This window comes from Bos javanicus, chromosome 18 (genome assembly GCF_032452875.1).
Source record: "Bos javanicus breed banteng chromosome 18, ARS-OSU_banteng_1.0, whole genome shotgun sequence".
Taxonomy (NCBI): Eukaryota; Metazoa; Chordata; class Mammalia; order Artiodactyla; family Bovidae; genus Bos; species Bos javanicus.
In genome coordinates, this window is record NC_083885.1 from 26068278 (window position 1) to 26087235 (window position 18958).

General features: G+C 55.2%; 2 protein-coding genes across 6 annotated transcripts; one reads left to right on the forward strand and one right to left on the reverse strand.

Moving 5' to 3' along the window:
- On the forward strand, positions 1-7211 carry SPMIP8 (sperm microtubule inner protein 8). 3 transcript variants are annotated; one of them, XM_061387354.1, is made up of 8 exons: positions 1-153; positions 894-1152; positions 4197-4258; positions 4481-4655; positions 5065-5126; positions 5349-5413; positions 5765-5797; positions 7062-7211. In XM_061387354.1, the coding sequence occupies exons 2-8, from the start codon at positions 930-932 to the stop codon at positions 7090-7092; spliced, it is 651 nt and encodes a 216-aa protein (XP_061243338.1). In that variant the 5' UTR covers positions 1-153; positions 894-929; the 3' UTR covers positions 7093-7211. The 3 variants fall into 3 exon arrangements, with proteins under 3 accessions (XP_061243338.1, XP_061243336.1, XP_061243337.1); XM_061387352.1 differs by having other exon boundaries at positions 1-148; XM_061387353.1 differs by having other exon boundaries at positions 1-148; positions 911-1152.
- A 5245-nt stretch (positions 7212-12456) lies between these two features.
- On the reverse strand, positions 12457-18573 carry ZNF319 (zinc finger protein 319). 3 transcript variants are annotated; one of them, XM_061387347.1, is made up of 3 exons: positions 18485-18573; positions 14487-16454; positions 12457-14258 (listed from the first exon to the last, which is right to left on the reverse strand). In XM_061387347.1, exons 2-3 carry the CDS (start codon positions 16224-16226, stop codon positions 14244-14246), a joined length of 1755 nt encoding a protein of 584 aa, XP_061243331.1. In that variant the 5' UTR covers positions 16227-16454; positions 18485-18573; the 3' UTR covers positions 12457-14243. The 3 variants fall into 3 exon arrangements, with proteins under 3 accessions (XP_061243331.1, XP_061243329.1, XP_061243330.1); XM_061387345.1 differs by having other exon boundaries at positions 12457-16454; XM_061387346.1 differs by lacking the exon at positions 18485-18573 and adding an exon at positions 17557-18101 and having other exon boundaries at positions 12457-16454.
- Between the last annotated feature and the right edge of the window lie 385 nt (positions 18574-18958).

The following is an 18958-nucleotide window of genomic DNA, read 5'->3' on the forward strand; positions in this document are numbered from 1 at the left end:
GGGCATTGTCTCTGCAGAATGTCCCTTGATTCTCCCGTCTCATAAGGCACTTGGGCCTGGCCCATCTCTCTACCTCTCTTCCCCACTGAGCAGGCAAGGGAGGAGAAATTCTCTATAAGCTTGTGCACCTGTGGCTGGTGGCCTGCAGGTGAGGTACTGTAAAGGTGGATAGGGGGCAAGGGGTCGCCCTCCCCCTCCTCTCACTGCTCCTGTTCCCTGTCCCTCCTTTCAAAGGCCCAGCCCCTGGAGCAGCTTCCCCATCCCGTCGTCATGCCCTCTCCCCACTAAAGGTCCTCTCTCCTCCTATCCACCTCCCTGTTGCCCTCCTCCATCTCTCACCTCCCACTAGGGTCAGAAAGGAAGCAACCGGACTCAACAAATTCTGACTGAAGTTTAAATGACTCAAAGGCTCTGGGAATATCTGCTTTTTAAAAGGGAGCGCTGGAGAACCAGCCATATTTTTTCTACTTCATATCCATTATGTTTCTCCCCTTATTTAAAACTTCCCCATGTCTCCCTGTAGAATGTTGAGTAAATGCCAGGTACCTGAGCTAATGCCAGAAATCCATAATTAATTACCCAGAGGCAGGCTGAGCTCACTTCTGAACCCACTTGCTGCTGTTGCTTCCTGCTCATTATTGCAGAATAGACACAAATAGCATCTCTTTTAGACAATTCCCTGAAAGCCCCAGCCCCAGCCTCCCTCCACACACCCCCTCCTGTACGGACCTCTGCCAGAGCCCTTAGCACATGCTCTGTGAGTGTGTGTGTATCTGTGTGTGTCTGTGTGTTTCTGAGTGTCCCTGACCCCACCACAGCTCCTGGCTCACAGTAGGTGCTCAATACCTGTTGGATGACAAGTCAGCACTGGCCAAGTTTGTGTTCCCATACAGAAGGGTGTCTGCTTCAGGTGTCTCCGCCACCCAGCCATGGCCCGCATCATCGACCTGGTGCCCTGGGAGGATGGCTCCACCCACGTGTATGCATCCCCAGCCATCCTACTCCCCATGCCCCGGCGGCGCAACCAGCTGGCCGGCGTGAAACAGCAGCTCTACCACCCGGCCCTGCCCAGCCTGCGCCGCATGGACATGGACTCTGTCAAGGCCTGCCTTTCCGACGAGCACTGCCAGTCCACCACCTACTGCCGCAAAGGTTGGGCCACCTGGCCGCTGCGGTGGCCCCTCGGGGCCTTAGGGGAAGGTGTGGATGGTTTGGAGGAGAAAGATCTCAGAGGGAGAAGCCAGGAGTGGCAGATGAAAGGCTTAGAGGGACTAGTCCCAGCTCTGCTCCTCCTTGCCTGAGAATCCTCCGGGTCTGAGCCTCTGTTTCCCTATCAGTAAAATGGGAACTCTAACAGGGTGGCCTCTCAGGGCTATTGGGAGATTGTTGTTGTTCAGTCGATAAGTCAGGAATGACTTTTTACAACCCTGTGGGGGTCCTCCACTACCTCCTGGAGTTTGTTCAAATTCTTGTTCATTGAGTCGATGATGCTATCTAACCATCTCATCATCGGCTGCTCCCTTCTCCTATGCCTTCAGTCTTTCCCAGCATCAGGATCTTTTCCAATGAGTGATGTCTTCGTAGCTGGTGGCCAAAGTATTGGAGCTTTAACTTCAGCATCAGTCCTTCCAATGAATATTCAGGACTGATTTCCTTTAGGATCAACTGGTTTGAGATTAACTTTGTGAGATTAAATTGTGAGATTAAAGTGAGATAAGGCATGAGAAGTCCTTAGAGTAGTGCCTGGCACATACTATGTGTTCAACAATAATGTTATTATTCATGGAGAGAGAACAGCAGAGGTCAGCAGTGCAGGAAGAGGAAGAATAATAACAGCAGTAATAATTTCTGCCCAGTTATCTCTCCCTTTGAAAAAGGAAGAGAAAGATACCTGTCATGAAAGAGAGGGGAACATGGAAGCCTCTGGGGTTAAGGACTACACGGGGCTAAGGAAGAACTCTTCACTGGCTGAGAAGCTTGGGCACTGAGATAGGGGTGTCACACAGATGCCCACATGCATGCATTTCAGCACATTTATTCATTGCCCTCTTTGTACTTGAGTCTGTACTTGAGTTTGTACTTTGTACAAAGGCCTTCTAGCTAGAGGGAGCAGCAGATACCGAGGCCTGGAGGGGAAAAGCTGCTCAAGGTGTTGGTGAACTTGAGGGATTTGGTTGGGCCCAAGGACAAAGTACATGGGGGCAGCAGGAGCTGTGGCTTGTGGTGTGGGGAACACAGCTCAGGGAGGGCCCTGTCATTGAGCTCAGCAATCTGGACTTTCTTGGGAGGTAGATAAGAACCCCTGAAGACTTTAAATAGGAAAGAGGTCTGAGCATTGGGGTGTCAGGAAGGGGGTGACCGAGAGGGACTAGAAGTGGATAATAGGGAGGGGTTAGTGGTTAGGACACTGGGAGGGACCACAGCCTTCAGGAGGTAGTGACTATGTCTTGGACATGGGGGAGGGATTTGGAAGGTATTTAGGAGATAAAGGAATAGGACTTGGTACCAGTGTAAGTAGAGGGGTAAGAGTGGGGAGTCCAGGGTGACACCCAGGTTCAGGCTTGGGTGACAGATGGAGTGAGCCTGTCAGAGAGGATAGGGGGCTCTCCAGAGGTCCCACAGAGACCCCTGCAGGGCCAAGAGGGAAAACACAAATAGGGGAAGTGGGTAGGGAAGCATTGGGGGGTGGGGTGAAAGTGAGGTGGGGCCCCCTCACCCGCCCCTCTATAAAGGGGAGCAGCTATAGGGTCCCCCCTGACTGCTGTGTGGGAAGGGTCAGCACAGGTCTACCAATTTCCTAGTTCCCAGGAGAAGCCAGGAATCTAGATTTATAGGGAGAGCTCTTGATTTAGATATGCATTTTATTGCAAGTAAGTTTTAATCAAAGCAATGGAGCCACAGGTTCAAAATGTTATAACAATGCACTTTTTAAAAATTCTTGCTGCTCCTCATTCCCCTCATTCTCACTTACAGGTAACCACTCTGAGTTCCTGGTGTATCTTTTCATTCTTTACTATGGCAAATACAAATCTGTTCTTTTCCTCTCCAACTTTTTTTTTATTACGAACATATTCAAACATAGAGGAAAGTTGAAAGACTAATATTTTGAACATTTATTACCTTCTACCTGCTTCAATTAATGTTTTGCCATATTTATTTTCTCTCTCTCTCTCATACACACACACACACACACACACACACACACTCACACACACTTTAGCAATCAGTTTCCAGTGATAAAAACAACTTCCTACATGACTCCCTACTATTATCACATTTAGGAAAGTTAAAGATAATTCCCTAACATCCAATATTCAGTCCATATTAAAATGTCCCCAATTATCCCCAAAGATGTCTTTTACAACTGTTAAAACATTTTTGGAACCAGGATTTGATCTAGGATTGTGCCTTGCAATTGCTTGTCACGTCTCTTGCGCCTTAGTCTAGAACCAATCTAACCACTTTCCATTTTTCCCTCATAATATCGACTTTTTAAGAAATCCAAAACAGTTGTGTTGTAGACAAGTCTTACATCGTGAATTTGAGTAGTTCTTTCCTTACAGTGTTGTTTACCTTGATAGTCTAGTTTCTGTAAACCAGGAATTAGGTGTAGAGGCTTGACTGTAAAAGCTTTCACAAGTTTTGAATGCCATATTTGCCATGATGGCTCGGCAGGGGGCGCTTAACATCAAACAGACGATTAGTGGTGCTGTTTGATGACGTGGTTAGGTGATGACCTAAATGCATATTCTTGTTTGCCTCCAATCGTCTCAATTTTAGTCTTTAAAGACAAAGGTAGCACATGGCATATACTCTTCTGTACCTTGGAAGTTCTTGAATCAAGAACTTTATTTGTAATCAAGGCATAGTGAGGATGCATGATGGTTTATTTAACTAGTCGTTTAATGACAGACACTTGGGTTTTTTCCAGTCATTTTCTATTATAATACAAACAACGCTGAAATGAGTAAACTTTATACCCACATCATTTCCCAGTTGTGCAAAATATAAAATAGAATAAATTCCCAGAAGTAGGAGTATAGGGTCAAAATATATGTGTATTTATAGTTCTGATAGATAATGCCAATTTCTTTCCATAGGCTCAAATTAATTTATTATCCCCTCTGGCAATGTATGGCAATGACCCTGTTTCTGATAACTGCACTAACTCCTCTCCCTTTCTCTCTCTCCTTCAGATGACTTTGATAATGCCTACTTCACACTTCTCGGTGTCCCCAACAAACCCCTGCAGTGCTTGGTGAGCGTCCTTTTTCCCTGGTTTGCCCTGGAGAGAGGACCAGAAGGTCCTCTGTGCACCCAGCACCAAGCACCTCCGGTCCCAATCTCCATTCCGCTCACTTTCTCAGCTACCTCTCTGGGACCCTACCCTGCCCTTCCCATCTCTTTGAGGGGCTTCGGGAGCCCCCTGGGTCAGATGGTTCGAGTGCGCCCGGCTCCCTGACTTCCTTCCTCCTGGCAGGACATCACGGAGACCGGCCAGAGGCTCCGAAACAGGTACCACGAGGGAAAGCTGGCTCCCATAGCACCGGGCATCAACAGGGTCGACTGGCCCTGCTTCACGCGCGCCATCGAGGACTGGTCCCGATTCGTGTCCTCCGCGGGAGAGTTTAAGCTGCCCTGCGCGAGCAAGAAGGGTCAGTCTAACCGCGCGGAGGATGCCCTAGGGCGGGAGAGACAACTGAGCCGCTGGGTCCATAGAGCTGGGACCCCGAGCGCTGACCAAAGAAGAGCAGGGGGCTTCCTGGGTGAAATCTGAAAAAGACAGGGGACTAGCAGCAGCCGCGGCACTCAGAGGTGCTGCACGCGGACCGGTTGAGGTTTACAGAGGCGGGGCTTATATTGGGGAGGGGGCGGTGCCAGGTCCGAGCAGTGGGAGCCAGTGGGGCGGAGGTGGAGGGCAGGCGGAACAAAGTCCGGAGGTGGGACTGGTTCCTCGAGCGGGCGTGAGGCGTGGCTTGACCTAGGGGCGGGGATCAGGTAAGAGCCGGGGCGCGGGCTTGCTCAGGGCGGGTGTGGGGCCGGAGACCAGCGGTCTTTTCGCAGTCGAGAGCTTCAGCGGCTATGCGGTGCGGTACTTGAAGCCGGAGGTGACCCAGAGCTGGCGGGTAGGAAGGGCTGCTCGCCGACCGGTCCCTGAGGACGCCGGGGTGGAGGAGGAGCTGCTAACACGGGGGTCGGGGAGGGGGAGAAGAGACCCGGACTAAGGTCTCCGACAGCCCAGAAGGCCAAGATCTCCGGCAGTCAGCAATGTTTGGGGCGTCGGAGAGGGGCGATGTCCGTGTCCCCCCCTCCTCAGTAGACACCCCCATCCCTCTGGCCCGCCCCAGTTCTGTCTTAACCAGAATCCCAGTCTGGACCGCTATGGACAGAAGCCCCTGCCTTTCGACTCCCTGTAAGTGACCCCGCACAGACCCCGGGGGACCCCATACCTGGGAAGGAGGCTGGGGTCTTGGCAGCTTTCACCAGCACATACCAAGTGGCCCTTGAAAATGTGAGACCTCGAAAGCATCGATTGGCTCCAAAATACCACAAGAAAATTGCAATTTCAAAATGAGTAAATGTTTAATTCCTACCAAACGGAGCATCTTGTCATCCAGTCCCTAGCAACTCCACCCTTTCAGAGTGGAGGCGTTTGGGTGGGGCGAAGGTGCAGTGTAATTCTGGTGGGATGGCACCTCCCGACGTGGCGGTTCCCAGAGAGGATCACTCTTCTCCGCCTCGGCCTCACCCTTCTCTATTTCAGGAATGCTTTCCGACGTTTCGGCTCCAACTACAGGTAAGGCCCCAACTGCAGGAGGCGGGGAATGACCCCGTCCCGCCCAGCCCCATCTGGCCACGCCTCCGGTGGGACGGCGCTTGGCGTCCACAGTCCTCAGGCCATGCTCAGATCCCTCTCCACTCGTAGAGCCTCTTGTGGGAGTTCCCGGGGTATTTGTACCCTCCTGGGTGATGTCAAGAGGATTCGAAGGGCTTCCCCCTAGAGAGATCCTCTCCAAGCAAAAGTGCAGCCTATTGGGAGGTGGAGGGAGCAGTTATCAGCCCCTCAGTCGTGTCCGACTCTTTGCGACGACCCCGTAGACTGCAGCACGCCAGGTTTCCCTGTCCTTCACCATCTCCCGGAGTTTGCTCAAACTCATGTCCACTCGATTTGGCCCAGTCAGGACAAAAGACAAAGATGGGGAGTAGCGGGGTGGGGGTTTACCGGGACAAAGAGCAGGGGCGGAAAGAGTAGAGATGTATAAGGAATATGTTGGAAAAAGCCAAGAATTTGCCTTCCAGGAGGCAGGTAAGGTGGTAGGGACTGGGACTAGTGTTCCCAATAGGAGAATTCGAGATACTCAAGCACCTTCATAACTTGGCTCCCACCTCTCCAGTCCCATTCCCTACACTTCAGCGGTACCAGACTCCTGGGGGCAACCCAAACCACCCACACAATGGAGCACTCCACATCTTTGCTTGTGCTGTTTCAGCGCCTAGATGATCCTTCCATCTCTACCTGGAAAACTCCTCCTTACTCTTTAAAGCCCAACTCAGATGTCCCATCCTTCTTGAAGTCTTCTCTGACCTTCTGCCCCTCCCCTCCAACTCAAACCACCCCCCTCCAGAGGGTCACCTCATGTGCATCCCTCTCTATTTTGGAGCACACAGACTATTGCATTATAATGCCACATTGATGAAAGTTTCTCTTCTCTCACCTACCCTTGCACATAGAAGGGAATGCTATCTATTTTTATACTAGTATATAATGCCTCCCAGAGTAGGTTCACTAAATGATTGAAAAATGAGTCAGATTCACAGGAGATAAGAATGAGGCAAATTGGAAATGGGGCTTTAAAATCAAAGGGATGAGCCAAAAATATATGAAAGGAAATAGGGAGCCAGTGAAGGCTCTTGAGCCGTAAGAGACAGGATGGAAGCTGTTTTCAGAACCTTGAAGGCAGGTAGATAGGTTTTGTGAGGAATACCTAGAGAAAGACAACCTGATTTTTTTCCCCAGGACACCCTGGAGGCCCCCATCTCACCCATGTTTCTTTTCACAGTCGTGTCAACTATCTGACCCCCTGGCATTAATCTGTGAAAAGGAGGCTGACACCTGGGCTGCCTAACTGTGCCACTCGCGTTCCCCAGCAGGACAAGGGTATATGGTGGCCATACCCATTTCCCTAAGTAGAAATAAACCTTACACTCCACAGGGAGGCACCCAACCCCTGTGTGTGTGTGTGTGTGTGTGTTGCAAAGGCTGGGGGAGGATCAGGACCTCAGGATGATGATATTTACCCTAACCTGCCTCCTGCCAGCTCCTCGAGGACTGATGGGGTCTAGGAAAGATGTATCTGGTGACCCCAGGCAGAGAGTCAGGGTCTAAGCCCCAAGCCCCAGCTGGGGATGAGGTGCAAACTCAGGCTAGGAATTAGGTTCTCTCTGTGCCCCTGTCCACTGCTTATAGGCCTGCAGGCAAGCCCCTTCCGCCTCAGACTCTGAACTTGAGTCAAAAAGAGAAAAGAGAGGGCACAAAAGGGATTTAAGACCCCTCTCTCAGAAGCCCTTGCCATACCAATATATGCTGGGGGGCTTCCCTGGGCCTGGGTCCCCTTGAAGAAGTGGAGTCAGGCCCTGGAGGTTTGGCCTAGGGCCTCGATTCATGGTGAAGCAACACAGTGTAACCCTCCTCATCACCTGCAGTGTAGAAGTAAGGCGAGGTGCCTGAGGCCACTCAGAGAAGGTTTCCTCTGCCCAGAGCATTGCCAATGAACATACCATAGAAACAAAAGTTATTTGCTCTGTCCACAAAGCTTCAGGACTAGTTCTGATTGCCTACCAACCTACAGAAAGGAGGTCTGATGCCCTGCAGACAGCCATGGGTGTTCCTGTGCCAAGTCCAAAATAACCCTGCTCAAAGGGGGAAAGAAGAATGTCTCGGCGTGGCTGGGGTTAGAGCAGCCATCCTCGGCACTTAGCTCCAGGATCTTCCAAAGACCAAGCCACCTGTGGCCAGTCTGCAAGGACAGACCCAAATCAGGGTCAGTAGCCACCAGGCTCACGAGGTATTTGAACAGGACTTCTGACACTATTATGATCTGGGACTTCAGGGATCCACAAACCTTCCGAAATCATGTGCAAAGCCATGGGTCCACTCACATGTGCATTTTCCATGGAAAATCTCCTTGTTTTCACTTGATTCTCAGGAGAGTCAGTGCCCGCAAAGGTTAGGAAACCCTGACTTACATCCTCCTCATCACCTGCAGGTTGAAAAATCCCGAGAGATGGAGAGAGGCCACTGAGCCTGAGCCATTGCCTCTATCTCTGCCTTTAAGTCCCCTCAGTCCCAGGGGGCTCTTTGCTCCTCATAGAGAGATTACTTTAGAAATCCTCCCTGTGGCCATTGACTTGGGGACAGCCCAGCTTCCATGGTCTCACCTCTAGGCCTTTCTGGCCTGACCCCAAGCCACAACCCAGGCCCTGGGCCTCAATGCACTACCCAGCCCAAACCCCATCACCAGTCTCCTTGCTGTTCCAAACACTCAGACTCTTGCCTGCCTCCTAACCCTTGGTCAAAGCCTTCCTTCCACGTGAAATGCTTTCGCCATCTCTTCCTACCCAAATCTCATCCTTTCTTCCAGGCAGGCCTCTCCCCAGTCTTCCCTTCTGCCCAGTTCTTCCCCAAGATTATGAGGACAGGAATCGTAGCCTCTGGCCCACAGTAGGCTCTTGGGAAATACTGTATTTGCTGGCCGCCTCTCATCTATCCAGTAGGATCCAGGACTCAGGAAGGGGGCCTGGGGCCTCCCAGAACCAACACAAGACCTGGATGAAATGAAACAACTCCTACAAAGTAATAGTTGTGTTTATTACAGAGTAACACACAGACACATCCTCTCACCCTGGGCCTGGCAATGGGGAGGATCGGGGATGGAAGAAGGGTCCTGGTTGAGGGAGGGTGGTGGGAGGGTCAAGGAGGACTCTTGCAGGCAGTATTTTGTACTGTATTCCAGCAGCTTTGATATTTTTGACCCTATCTTTTGATATACATGAAAACCTCAAAACTCTCTCATCCTAAGTCCTACCTTCGTGCCCAGTTGCACCAGCTCAGGGCCTGGCAAACAGCAGGTGTTCAGTGATGCTTACAGATGAACAAAGGCAGGAACGCAGACCCAGAATGGGGATGGACACGCACGCAGAGTGAAGAGGGAGATCCCACAAGCCCTGGCCCACCCCTACCCCTCCCCTCGACCTCCTTTTCAAGGCCCTGTGAGGAGGACTGGACATTCCTGCCAGAATCTTTGTAGATCTACGAAAATCAATAGCGGCCAAGGCTTTTCCTAGAGGCATGACCTTCAAGGAACAAAGAAAGCACCGGCTTGAGGATGGGATGTGGAGCTTATCACAGGCGAGTCTGGGCCAGGCAATTAGGCCCCAGGCAACTCTCCAAGGTTTGAGCAGTTGTGGTCCTCGGCTAGGGCCTGCTCTGGAGAAGGGATGAAGTTGGGGGCTGGGAGGTCAGGCAAAGGCTCTCTATGGAGCTGTCTCTGCACAGATGGGAAGATGCAGAACGGTGGCTCCAATCCCTCAAGGAGTTGAGAGCAGGCCAGAGGGCTGGCGACACCACGCTCCCCACCTCCACTGCTGGTTGAAGAGCTCTCCTGCTCCCCTGGCCAGCCCGGGTGCCAGCACCAGTCCCGGCCATTGTTCCCAGCTTCCTGGCCAGCAAAGAGTAGGTTGGAACCAGAGCCCCGAGCTCCAGTGGCTGGAGGTGGAGACCTGTGAGGTTCAGAGCCTAGGACGGTCCTGCCCAACTGCCTATCCCCTGCCTGGCCCACCTGGCCCGCCCCCACAATTCCAGGCGTCTCTCATCACAAACTATCTGACTTTGGGAAGCCTCTGGACTTCTCAAGGGTCAACACAAAGCAGATCCTCAGGTCTGCCCGGCCCGTCTCATGGAGATGATATGAGGCTCCAACCAACTGGTAGATAGGAAAGTGACGGTGGGTCGGGGGGGTGGCGGGGAAAGGTAAAGAGAACCCTGACACTCGGATGGGAGAGCGAGGCTGGCTCCCTTCTGCCTCAGACCTCCCAGTCCTCTGCTTTCCTGAGTGACTGCTACATGTCCAATACTCCACATGGGTCATTTCATGGGACCCTCATCCTAAGCCCAGAAGAGAGTGTTACTGGCTCCATTTCACAGATGAGGAATAAGGCCCATAAAGATTCAAAGACCTTCCCAAACCTTTGGTGCTTATGAGTGGCAGAGGCAGGACTCCAGTCGGGCTTGACTGGGGTGCTCTTAACCACAAGAGCACAGCAGGGCCACAACGGTTCACGGGCACAGGCTCCACTCCTGGACAGCAGGGTCCCCTCCCACTGCCCCGCTGAGGGGCTGAGCACAGAGCCGGCCACACAAAGTCAGCAAGATGGTGGGCTCCCTGGGAAAGTTGTCTCTGATGATCCAGCCTGCCCTGGCAATGACTTTGAGGACCCAAGAGAATGTACACCCACCCAAGCCACGCAGGGGGAATTATTAACTCCAAAGTGTGAAATTTATGTTAGTGTTTCTTTTTGGCTGAGCCTCGAAGCAAGCAGGATCCTCGACCAGGGATCAAACCCACGACCCCTGCTGCCAGTGTAAGTGCAACAAACTACTGGACTACCAGGGAAGTCCCTATGTTAGCCTCTCCCTCTCAGTCCTCTGGCTCTCATCCAGATGTCACCCCTCACCCCAAGGGACCACCCTGTCCCTATGCTGTCAGTGGTTGGGGCAGAGAGAATGATAAGCCTCTGACTTTGGGAAGACTAGAGAAGATAGTGTCTGGGACTTCCCTGGTGGTCCGGTGGCTAAGACTCTGCACTCCCAGTGCAGGGGGTCCAGGGTTCAATCCCTGGCCGGGGAACTACATGCCACATGCCACGACTAAGATCCAGCAAAGTCAAATAAAACAAATAAATGTATTTTTTAAGAAAGAAGAAGACAGTGCTAGTTTGTACCCCTAGCCATAATGTTGGACATTCGCCCATGAAAATTCCATGCTCTAAGGATGGAGTTATGGAGCACAGGAAACCGGGGTTCCTGGTAGGTAGGTGGGAGTGGTTATCTGTGCGTGGTCAGGTACAGTGAAAGGCCGCTGCTTAAGCCAGTTTATGCTGTTTCTGACACAAACCAAGAGACCAAAATGAGGCAGGTGGAGACCAGACTGGAGGTCCGGAGAGGCAGGGAGGGGAAAGGGGGCCACAGGTCGATCCTATCACCTTCCCAGATTCAGGTCTCTTAGGAGCCTCAGAGATCGGAGTCAACACCTCCACTTCAGATGGAACTGAGGTCCTGAGAGGAGCAGAGCCTGCCTGGGACCACCTGCAATCAGAGCTCTAAGACCTGAACCCCCAGGCCAGGGCTCCATTTACTGCCCTGGTTTTGGCCCAAGTTGGAGCCCAGAGGCTGAGGGCCAGGTGGGAGCCCCACTGCTTTGTGAGAGATGGAGTGGGAAAAGAAGAAAGAAAAAGTCATTGCAGTCTATGTTAGATCTGCCAGGGCTCCTCCTGCCCCTGGCACACACAGACCATCGTCTGTCCAGGAAGGGCAACCTGAAGCTATAAAGCACCAAACACATGCCAGTGCTTTCTAGGAGTTTCTGCAAGGTGGGTGGGCTTTGCCTAAGGTCATTCAGCTAGAAAGGAAGCCAGAATTCGAGCCTAGCAGACGCACAAGGCACCCTGGGCATCATTGCTGAGAGGCAGATGCCTGCAGGAAGGAACCACCCAACTTCTCAAGGGCAGGTCCCCCATGGCCACACATGGAGAGAAGCATGGTGTCCTGGTCACATCTGGGGTCCTCCAGCCTCTCCACTAAGCCTTCTGCAGCATTTTGAGTCCCCTGCAGCGGGGGCAGCTTCTGGTCCTCTTTCTACCCTCATCTCCATCCCACCTTCAGGGCAGGGATCCCTGCTGACCACACTCCACTAGCTCTCAGACCCCAGGCAGAGGTAGTTGCTTCTCCCCACCTCCACCCTTGCCTGTGAGAAGCAGAAGGAGCCCAAGTTGCAGTTGGCTCCCTGGGGGACACAGGGATGGGGGCAGAAGAGGGGTTCAGATAGGCTGAGATGGAAGTGGCTGGGTTGGACATGCGAAAGGATCACCCTGTGACATGGTGAGTGGAAATGAAGCCAGAACAGGCCATCCTTGGGGGTGGGGCCCACAGGCTGCTCCAGGAAGGCCCTGGTTTTCCACTGGAGCCAAGCAAGCTCTCCTGCTTACCAGGCTCAGGCCCCAGCTTCTGACCATCTATGAGCTGCTGGTCCCTCAGTCCAGCTCCCTCTACAGTGGCTGCAGCAAAACCCCATAGAGGTCAAGAGGTTGCAGCCTGAGGGTTCCAGCATCGTCACAACATCCCCCCTGGGGAAGCTCCATATGCAACTCCACTTAACTCTCAAAAGAACCAAACAAGGCAAGTGTTAATCTCCGTATTTTATAGACGAGGCAACTGAGGGCTTGACCGAAGTCACATGACCAGAGTGTTCCAGACTCAGGATTGGAACCCAGCTTTAGATCCCAGTCCCCAGCCTGGCCCCCCTAGCCTGCACACCACCCCCTCTCCACGGCTCAACATCCGTCTGTGGAAGAATGACCAGAAGAAGCTGTGCTTTGGTCTGTGAAGGTCAATGTCTTTACTTCTAAAGCATACATTGGACTCACTATATATTAACATCAAAAAGGGCTATCTAAAATGGAGTCTTTCTTTTTAAAAACTCAAATCCTCACATTTTTAGATAAGATCCAAAATGACATGAAATTTAAACTATACAATGTTATGAACAGTATAACAACTGCTTTTAGAAAGCAAAATGAAAGGAAAAAAAAAGAAAATGAGCACTTGGGACTGTTGTCAGCCTGGGTTCCATGTCTTTTGAGGCATTGTGACTAAAGCCAGCACCGAGGGGAAGGACTGCCCCTCTCTGCAGGCACAGGAAGGGAATCCAGTCAGAGGAGGTGGATGTGGGCTTTTCAGACTTCGGAAGGTGACAGTGGGACAAGGCGGGTCTCCCTGCTCCTCTGGGATTTGGGGGTGGGCACTGATTAAAGTCTCCTTTTACCACAAGCTTGGAGGTGGGTAGGGAGAGGGCGGGGGCAGAGCTGGGTTCAGAAGAATCATTTTGACAGTCAACGTCTTCTGGCCTTCTTGAGAAGAGCCCCAGCCATCAAGTGGTAACAGCTGACTCCATCTACCTGCTGGTTTCCTTAACAACACTCTTCCCCTGCCCACTCCCTATCCAGGACACCCAAGGCTCCATGAGCCCTGTGGGTAGCCGGAGACCTAGGGGTACCCTAAAAGGACCCGAGGGAGAACACTCTGGTCTTGGAAATAGCTGGATGTTGTCCAGAGCATCTTGGCAGCACAAGACCCCTGGAGTACAGGCCAGCAGCCAGACTGATGGGGGAGGGGGCCCAGGGGCTGGGAGGGCACTGTGGGGTCAGAGGCATTCCCACCCTCTTTTTACCTCTTCTGCTCCGGGCACCCAGGCATGGTCTTGGCCCTGAGGCAGGGCTGGGGTGAGCTGATTAGGGCCACACCCTTGAGGCTTTGGTTCACACGATTTGATTTGAGTGAGGGAGTGACACTTGTTCCCATCCACTAGGAAGATGAAGGGCTTGGCCCTTCCTCCTCCTGGGCACCAGGGGGTCTAACAGTCCCCTTCTTTCACATCAGCAGTTCTGTCTGGCTGAGGGCACGTTCCCCACCTGCGCTTGGAACTCTGTGGCAAAGGTGGGAGGGGCGCTTCCAAAACGCTGGGATGAGCCCTCCGTGCAAAGGCTGCCTTTCCTCCTTTCCCTGGGGACAGCACTGTTTCTGACTGAGCCTGTTGTGGAAGAACTTCCCTGCCTCCTCCCTTCTGGCTGGGCCAATTGCTCTCCAAGAGACCCGGCCCACAGGTGTGCAGCACTCCTGTGTGTCTCGCCTGTCAGAACCCTGGGGGGCGGGTTGCCCCTGGCTGAAGTTGCTTCCTGGCCCCAGGATTCCCTCCTGGAGTTAGCCTTCCCCCTCAAACAGCAACCTGAAGGGGGCCACCCTGCACCCAGGCCCTCCCGTGACCCTTCTCTTTCCTAACCTATCTGTTTTCTCTAGTGAGGCTGAAACGTTTGGGAAGGTTGGGCTAGCACCACCCCCTCCTTGGGGTGGAGAGAGGCCAGTTCAACTTCCAGCCTGGTTCCATTGAGAAAAGGGAGGCTGAGGTCTCTCAAGAGAGCGAATCCTGTAAGGGGAAAGAGGTTTGCAGGATCAAGACCAGCCACAGCCATCTGCCCCCCCCCAACCCCACCTCCTCCAGGCCGGTACCAGGGGTGCCTGGCACCTACACCCTCCACCTGCCCGGGTGCCCTTTCATCCTCACACCCAGGGCCAGGTCCGGGGATGGGCGCAGGGAGGCCGGGCCGGGCCGTGCCGGGGCCGCAGCGGGGACTCAGGGCAGGCAGGCAGCTACCTGGTAGGCGCCCTCGGCCGCAGCGGCTGCGGCGCTGTGCTGCGCGCTGTGCTCCTGCAGCAGGGCCACGTCCAGGAAACGCTCACCGCACCACACACACTTGAACTGCTGCTCACGGGCGTGCACACCCTGGTGCTTGTTGAGGTGCTCGCGCTGCTTGAAGGCCTTGTCGCAGTTGGGGCACTTGTAGGGCTTCTCGCCCGTGTGCACCCTCCGGTGCCGCTGCAGGTCGGAGGCGTACTTGAAGCGCTTGTCGCAGTCCGGGCACTTGAGCGGCTTCTCGCGGGCCGGGTCGCAGCGGTGCTGCACGAACTCGGAGGACGAGAAGAAGCGGCGCTCACACAGGGTGCAGCGCAGGGGCTTCTCGGCCGCCGAGCAGTGGGCCAGCTGGTGCTTCTGCAGGGCCGAGGCCCGCTTGTAGGCCTTGTGGCACACTGGGCACTTGAAAGGCCGCTCGGCCGCACCCGGCAGGCACTTATGCCGCAGCAGCTCGGCCGACTGGTCGAAGCCCTTCTGGCACACGGGGCACTTGAAGAGGGTCTCGAGGGTGTGCACATGCTGGTGGTAGAGCAGGTGGCTGGGCTGCCCGAAGCCCTTCTCACACAGGCCGCACTTGAAGGGCTCCTCGGCCTTGTGCGTGCGCCGGTGCCGCATGAGCGCGTACTGCTGCTTGAAGCCCATCGGGCACAGGTCGCACTTGAAGGGCCGCTCGGCGCTGTGCGTGCGCTCGTGCTGCCGCAGGTCCGACGGCCGCTTGAAGGCCTTCTGGCACTCACCGCAGCGGAAGGGCCGCTCCCCGCTCGGCGTGCATGGGTGCTGCAGCAGCTCCGACGACTCCTTGAAGTGCAGCTCACACACGTTGCAGCGGAACAGGTGGTGCTCGCCCGAATGCGCGTACATGTGGCGCACCAGGTGCGAGCGGTGCTTGAAGGTCTTCTCGCACACCGCGCACTTGTACGGCCGCTCCGAGCTGTGCGTGCGCTTGTGATGCACCAGGTGCGACGACTGGCTGAAGCTCTTGTCGCACAGCGTGCACTTGTAGGGCTTCTCGCCCGTGTGGATGCGCTCGTGCCGCGAGAGCTCCGACAGGTGCTTGAAGGGCTTCTGGCAGATGGGGCAGCTGTAGGGCTTGTCGGCCGACTCCGCTGGGGCTACAGCAGGCGGAGGCGGGGGTGCCGGGGGCAGGGAGGGGGCGGCGGTGGCCTCGGGCTCGGCCGCCTCGGCGGGCTTGTAGGTCTTCTCGCAGATGGAACATTTCACAAGGCCGCCGGTGCCGCTGTGGGCGCTGTGGTGCTGCGCCAGCGACGTGAGCAGTGAGAAGCCCATCTTGCAGACGCCGCAGACGAAAGGTTTCTGCTCGGCCTGCACGCACTGGTGCTCCAGCAGGTCGGTAGCCTGGTGGAAGATTTTAAGACACTGCGTGCACTGGAATGAGCGATCATGGCCCGCCAGGCACTGGTGCTCATGTGGGCTGGACAGGTGCGCCAGGTCATGACCACACACGCCACACTTGGGGCCCGGCTCCCCCGCGGCCTGCAGGGGCACGTGCTGCGGGGGCTGCAGGCCGGGCTCAGGCTGCAGGAGGATGCCATAGACCGCGCAGCCCAGGGGGTTCTCAGCCGTGCCTGGGGGCAGCGTGTGCTCCGCCAGGGCCGGCGGGGGTTCAGCATGGTGCTGCGGCTGTGGGGGCTGAGGCTGCTGCGGCTGCGTCTGCGGCGGCTGCTGCCAGCTCTCCGACATGCTTGGGAAGATGAAACAGGGTTTGGAGAGTAATGGCTTCAGTTTCCCTGCTTAAGGTGACCCACACCAAAGAGAGAAGCTGCCCAGGATCAGGGATGGACGAGGACCTCGGACAAGGCACGGAGCAGGACTGGTCAGGCGGTCCAAGTCATTCACCAAGACAGACTACAAGGCTGTGCCTACAGGACTGGGGTCTTCGGGCAGGGTGCCAGGAGTGGCAGGGAGGCTCTGCAGAGAAGAAAGAAATTGTGAGCTTGAGGCAGGGACACACAGCTGTTCCCGGGGCCTCTCCCTGATCTGCCTGCACTCGCCACATTGACATTAAACACATCAGGGAAGTGAAGGGGGCTCTGGGCTGGGAGATCTTCACTTTCTGGCAGCGCAACTCCTCTAGTAAAGGGGATGGTGGCTGTCTCCAGGCCCACCCATCCTCAGTTCCCCATCCCTTGGCCAGGCATCCCAGTCTCCCAGCTTACTGCCAACCCATTTCCATTAGCTGTCTCACAAGTGACAGTCTGGGGTGATCTGCCCACAATACAAAGAAGTCACAAGTTCTGTTCATGCTCCCAGGAAAGAAGGAGGGAAAGACTGACCGGTGAGGGCCTTGGTGCACAAAACAAGAATTTTAAAAACATAACCTTTTTTTATGTGTGTGCAAAACACTTCTTATTTGGAAGCCTAATACAGAAGACAGATAAAAGCATAGAGGCTCCGGTTGAGGCCTCCCTGTAGACCTGCCAGCTCCTCTCCTGTCGCTGCCCTGAATTTCGACCCAGGACACAACTGCTCATAAGAACAGACTGTAGAGCTAAAGGGCCAGACCTCCCAGATCTGAAGGCCCCTCAGTCAACCGATATTTAAAACACCTGCATGGAATGGAGGCCCATCTCAGAAAACTTCTCCTGTGAGGGGCTGGCCCATACCTCTCTCAATTGTCCCCAGGTCCTCCCCCTTGACTGTGTGCCTATTCTCTCTTCATTCAATAAGGGGGATGGTTTTGCAGGGACCTGAGCCAATGCCTGATAAGGATGAGATCCACAGACCCACACAGCCTTGATGGCTACTCCGCAGAAGTTCCCCAGGCTAGTCATCTCCCAGAGCACCAAAAAAAAAAAAAAAAAAAAAAGCCTTAAATCCTCTTAATATGATAGTGTCAAGGCCTGCAGGAAATGTAAGCAATTTTGAGTTTGCCTCTGCAATGTGGGATGTAGCATGCTAACCATCCCTGTCACCTTTCCGGAGACAACCCTGTTTCCTTGCTCCAAGTCTGTAACACTGGATAATCCATGGAAGGTAAAGACCACCCAGCCCAGGCAAATCTCTAACTCACCACTTTGTGGCAGCATAAGGTAATGACAGCGAGAGGGAGGAACTTTTAGAATCAGATGCAACCCGCTTTCAGGTTCCCAGCTCCTCCGCTTCTAACATTGAAAAGTTTCTAAGTTTTCTCCCGATGAAAAGAGAAGGAAGGGGATGCCTTCACAAGCCAGCCGGGCTTCTAACTGTTCTGCTAAAGAAACGTAAGAGTCAGGCTAAAAACTGTCAGCCTCAGCATCTTTCCGGGAAGGGAAGAAGTGAAGAAGCCGCTGCTCCGAGTGGAGGCAGCAGGTTGCATGAGCCAGCAGGTACCGAAGCCTCCCCAGGAAAGAGGGAAGCAGGACTACTCTGAGCCAGGTCTAGGTCAGACTGCGCCAACCCAACTGTTTTTTGTTTTTGTTTTTTTTCTCCTGGCATGAATGGCTGCCAGACCCAGGGTCCCCAGCCCCGGGCCCCCAGGTCCGCTGACCATTCCGGCCCCCCCCTCCAGGAAGGTGCGGTCAGGAGGCCTCTGATCACCCAGCAAAGAGGATGAGAGACTAGGGTTAGGGAGGCAAGGGGAGGCCCCCACCTGCGCCCCACCCCAGCCCTTCCTCTTCCTTGGGAAACCAACCGAATGAAAGCCGATCACCTCCCCGCCGGCACTGCCCGCCGGCCCAGCTGGGCTGCCTCCTGTCAGCCCTCGCCGGGAAATGGCCAGGACGCTGCGGCCCCGGCGCCGGACCTGAGGGCGAGTGGGCCCGAGAAAGGGCCCAGGGCTGCAGGCCGGACCCGGGAGGTAGCTGCGTGTCGAGGTCGGCCTGGGCCGCCCAAGAGCTCAGGAGGCCGCCGGGTCGGGCCGGAGGTGGGGTTGGGGGGGGTACTGCCGGACCAGCTGGGGAAGGGGTGCGGCGGGCGCGGGAGTGGCCCCCAGACGCGGCCCCGGGCGCCCCGCCGCTCACCTGCTCCGGGCCGCCCGCGGGGTCAGGCGCGGGGCGAGTGGCGACTGGCTGCTCTCTCAGCCGCCCCTTTATTCCGACTCCATCCGCGGCAGCGCGGCCTACGCGCGCTGCCAATCCCCGGCCTCGCGTAGCGGCGGCTGCCGGCCCGGGGGCGGGGAACGGGCTAGCGGCGGCCGGAATCGAGGAAGCGACGTGCGCGGCCGGGATAGCGGGGCCGGGGCGGAGGAGCGCTGGGAGGGCGGGCGGACGGAACGATGGCCTTGCAGAGACCGGCGGACAGGCGGGCGGCGCGGGGGCCAGGGAGGCGGGGCCGGGGGAGGAGCGGCAGCCCGGGCGGCGGCGGCTGCGGGAGGAGCGGGCGGCACGGAGCGAGGCCGCCCCCTGCCGGGGACCCCGCGGCCGGGCCGGGTCGGACAGCCGGACGCGCTGGGTGGCTCTCCGGTCGCTCGGCCGGCACGTCTCAGCTGACCCAGG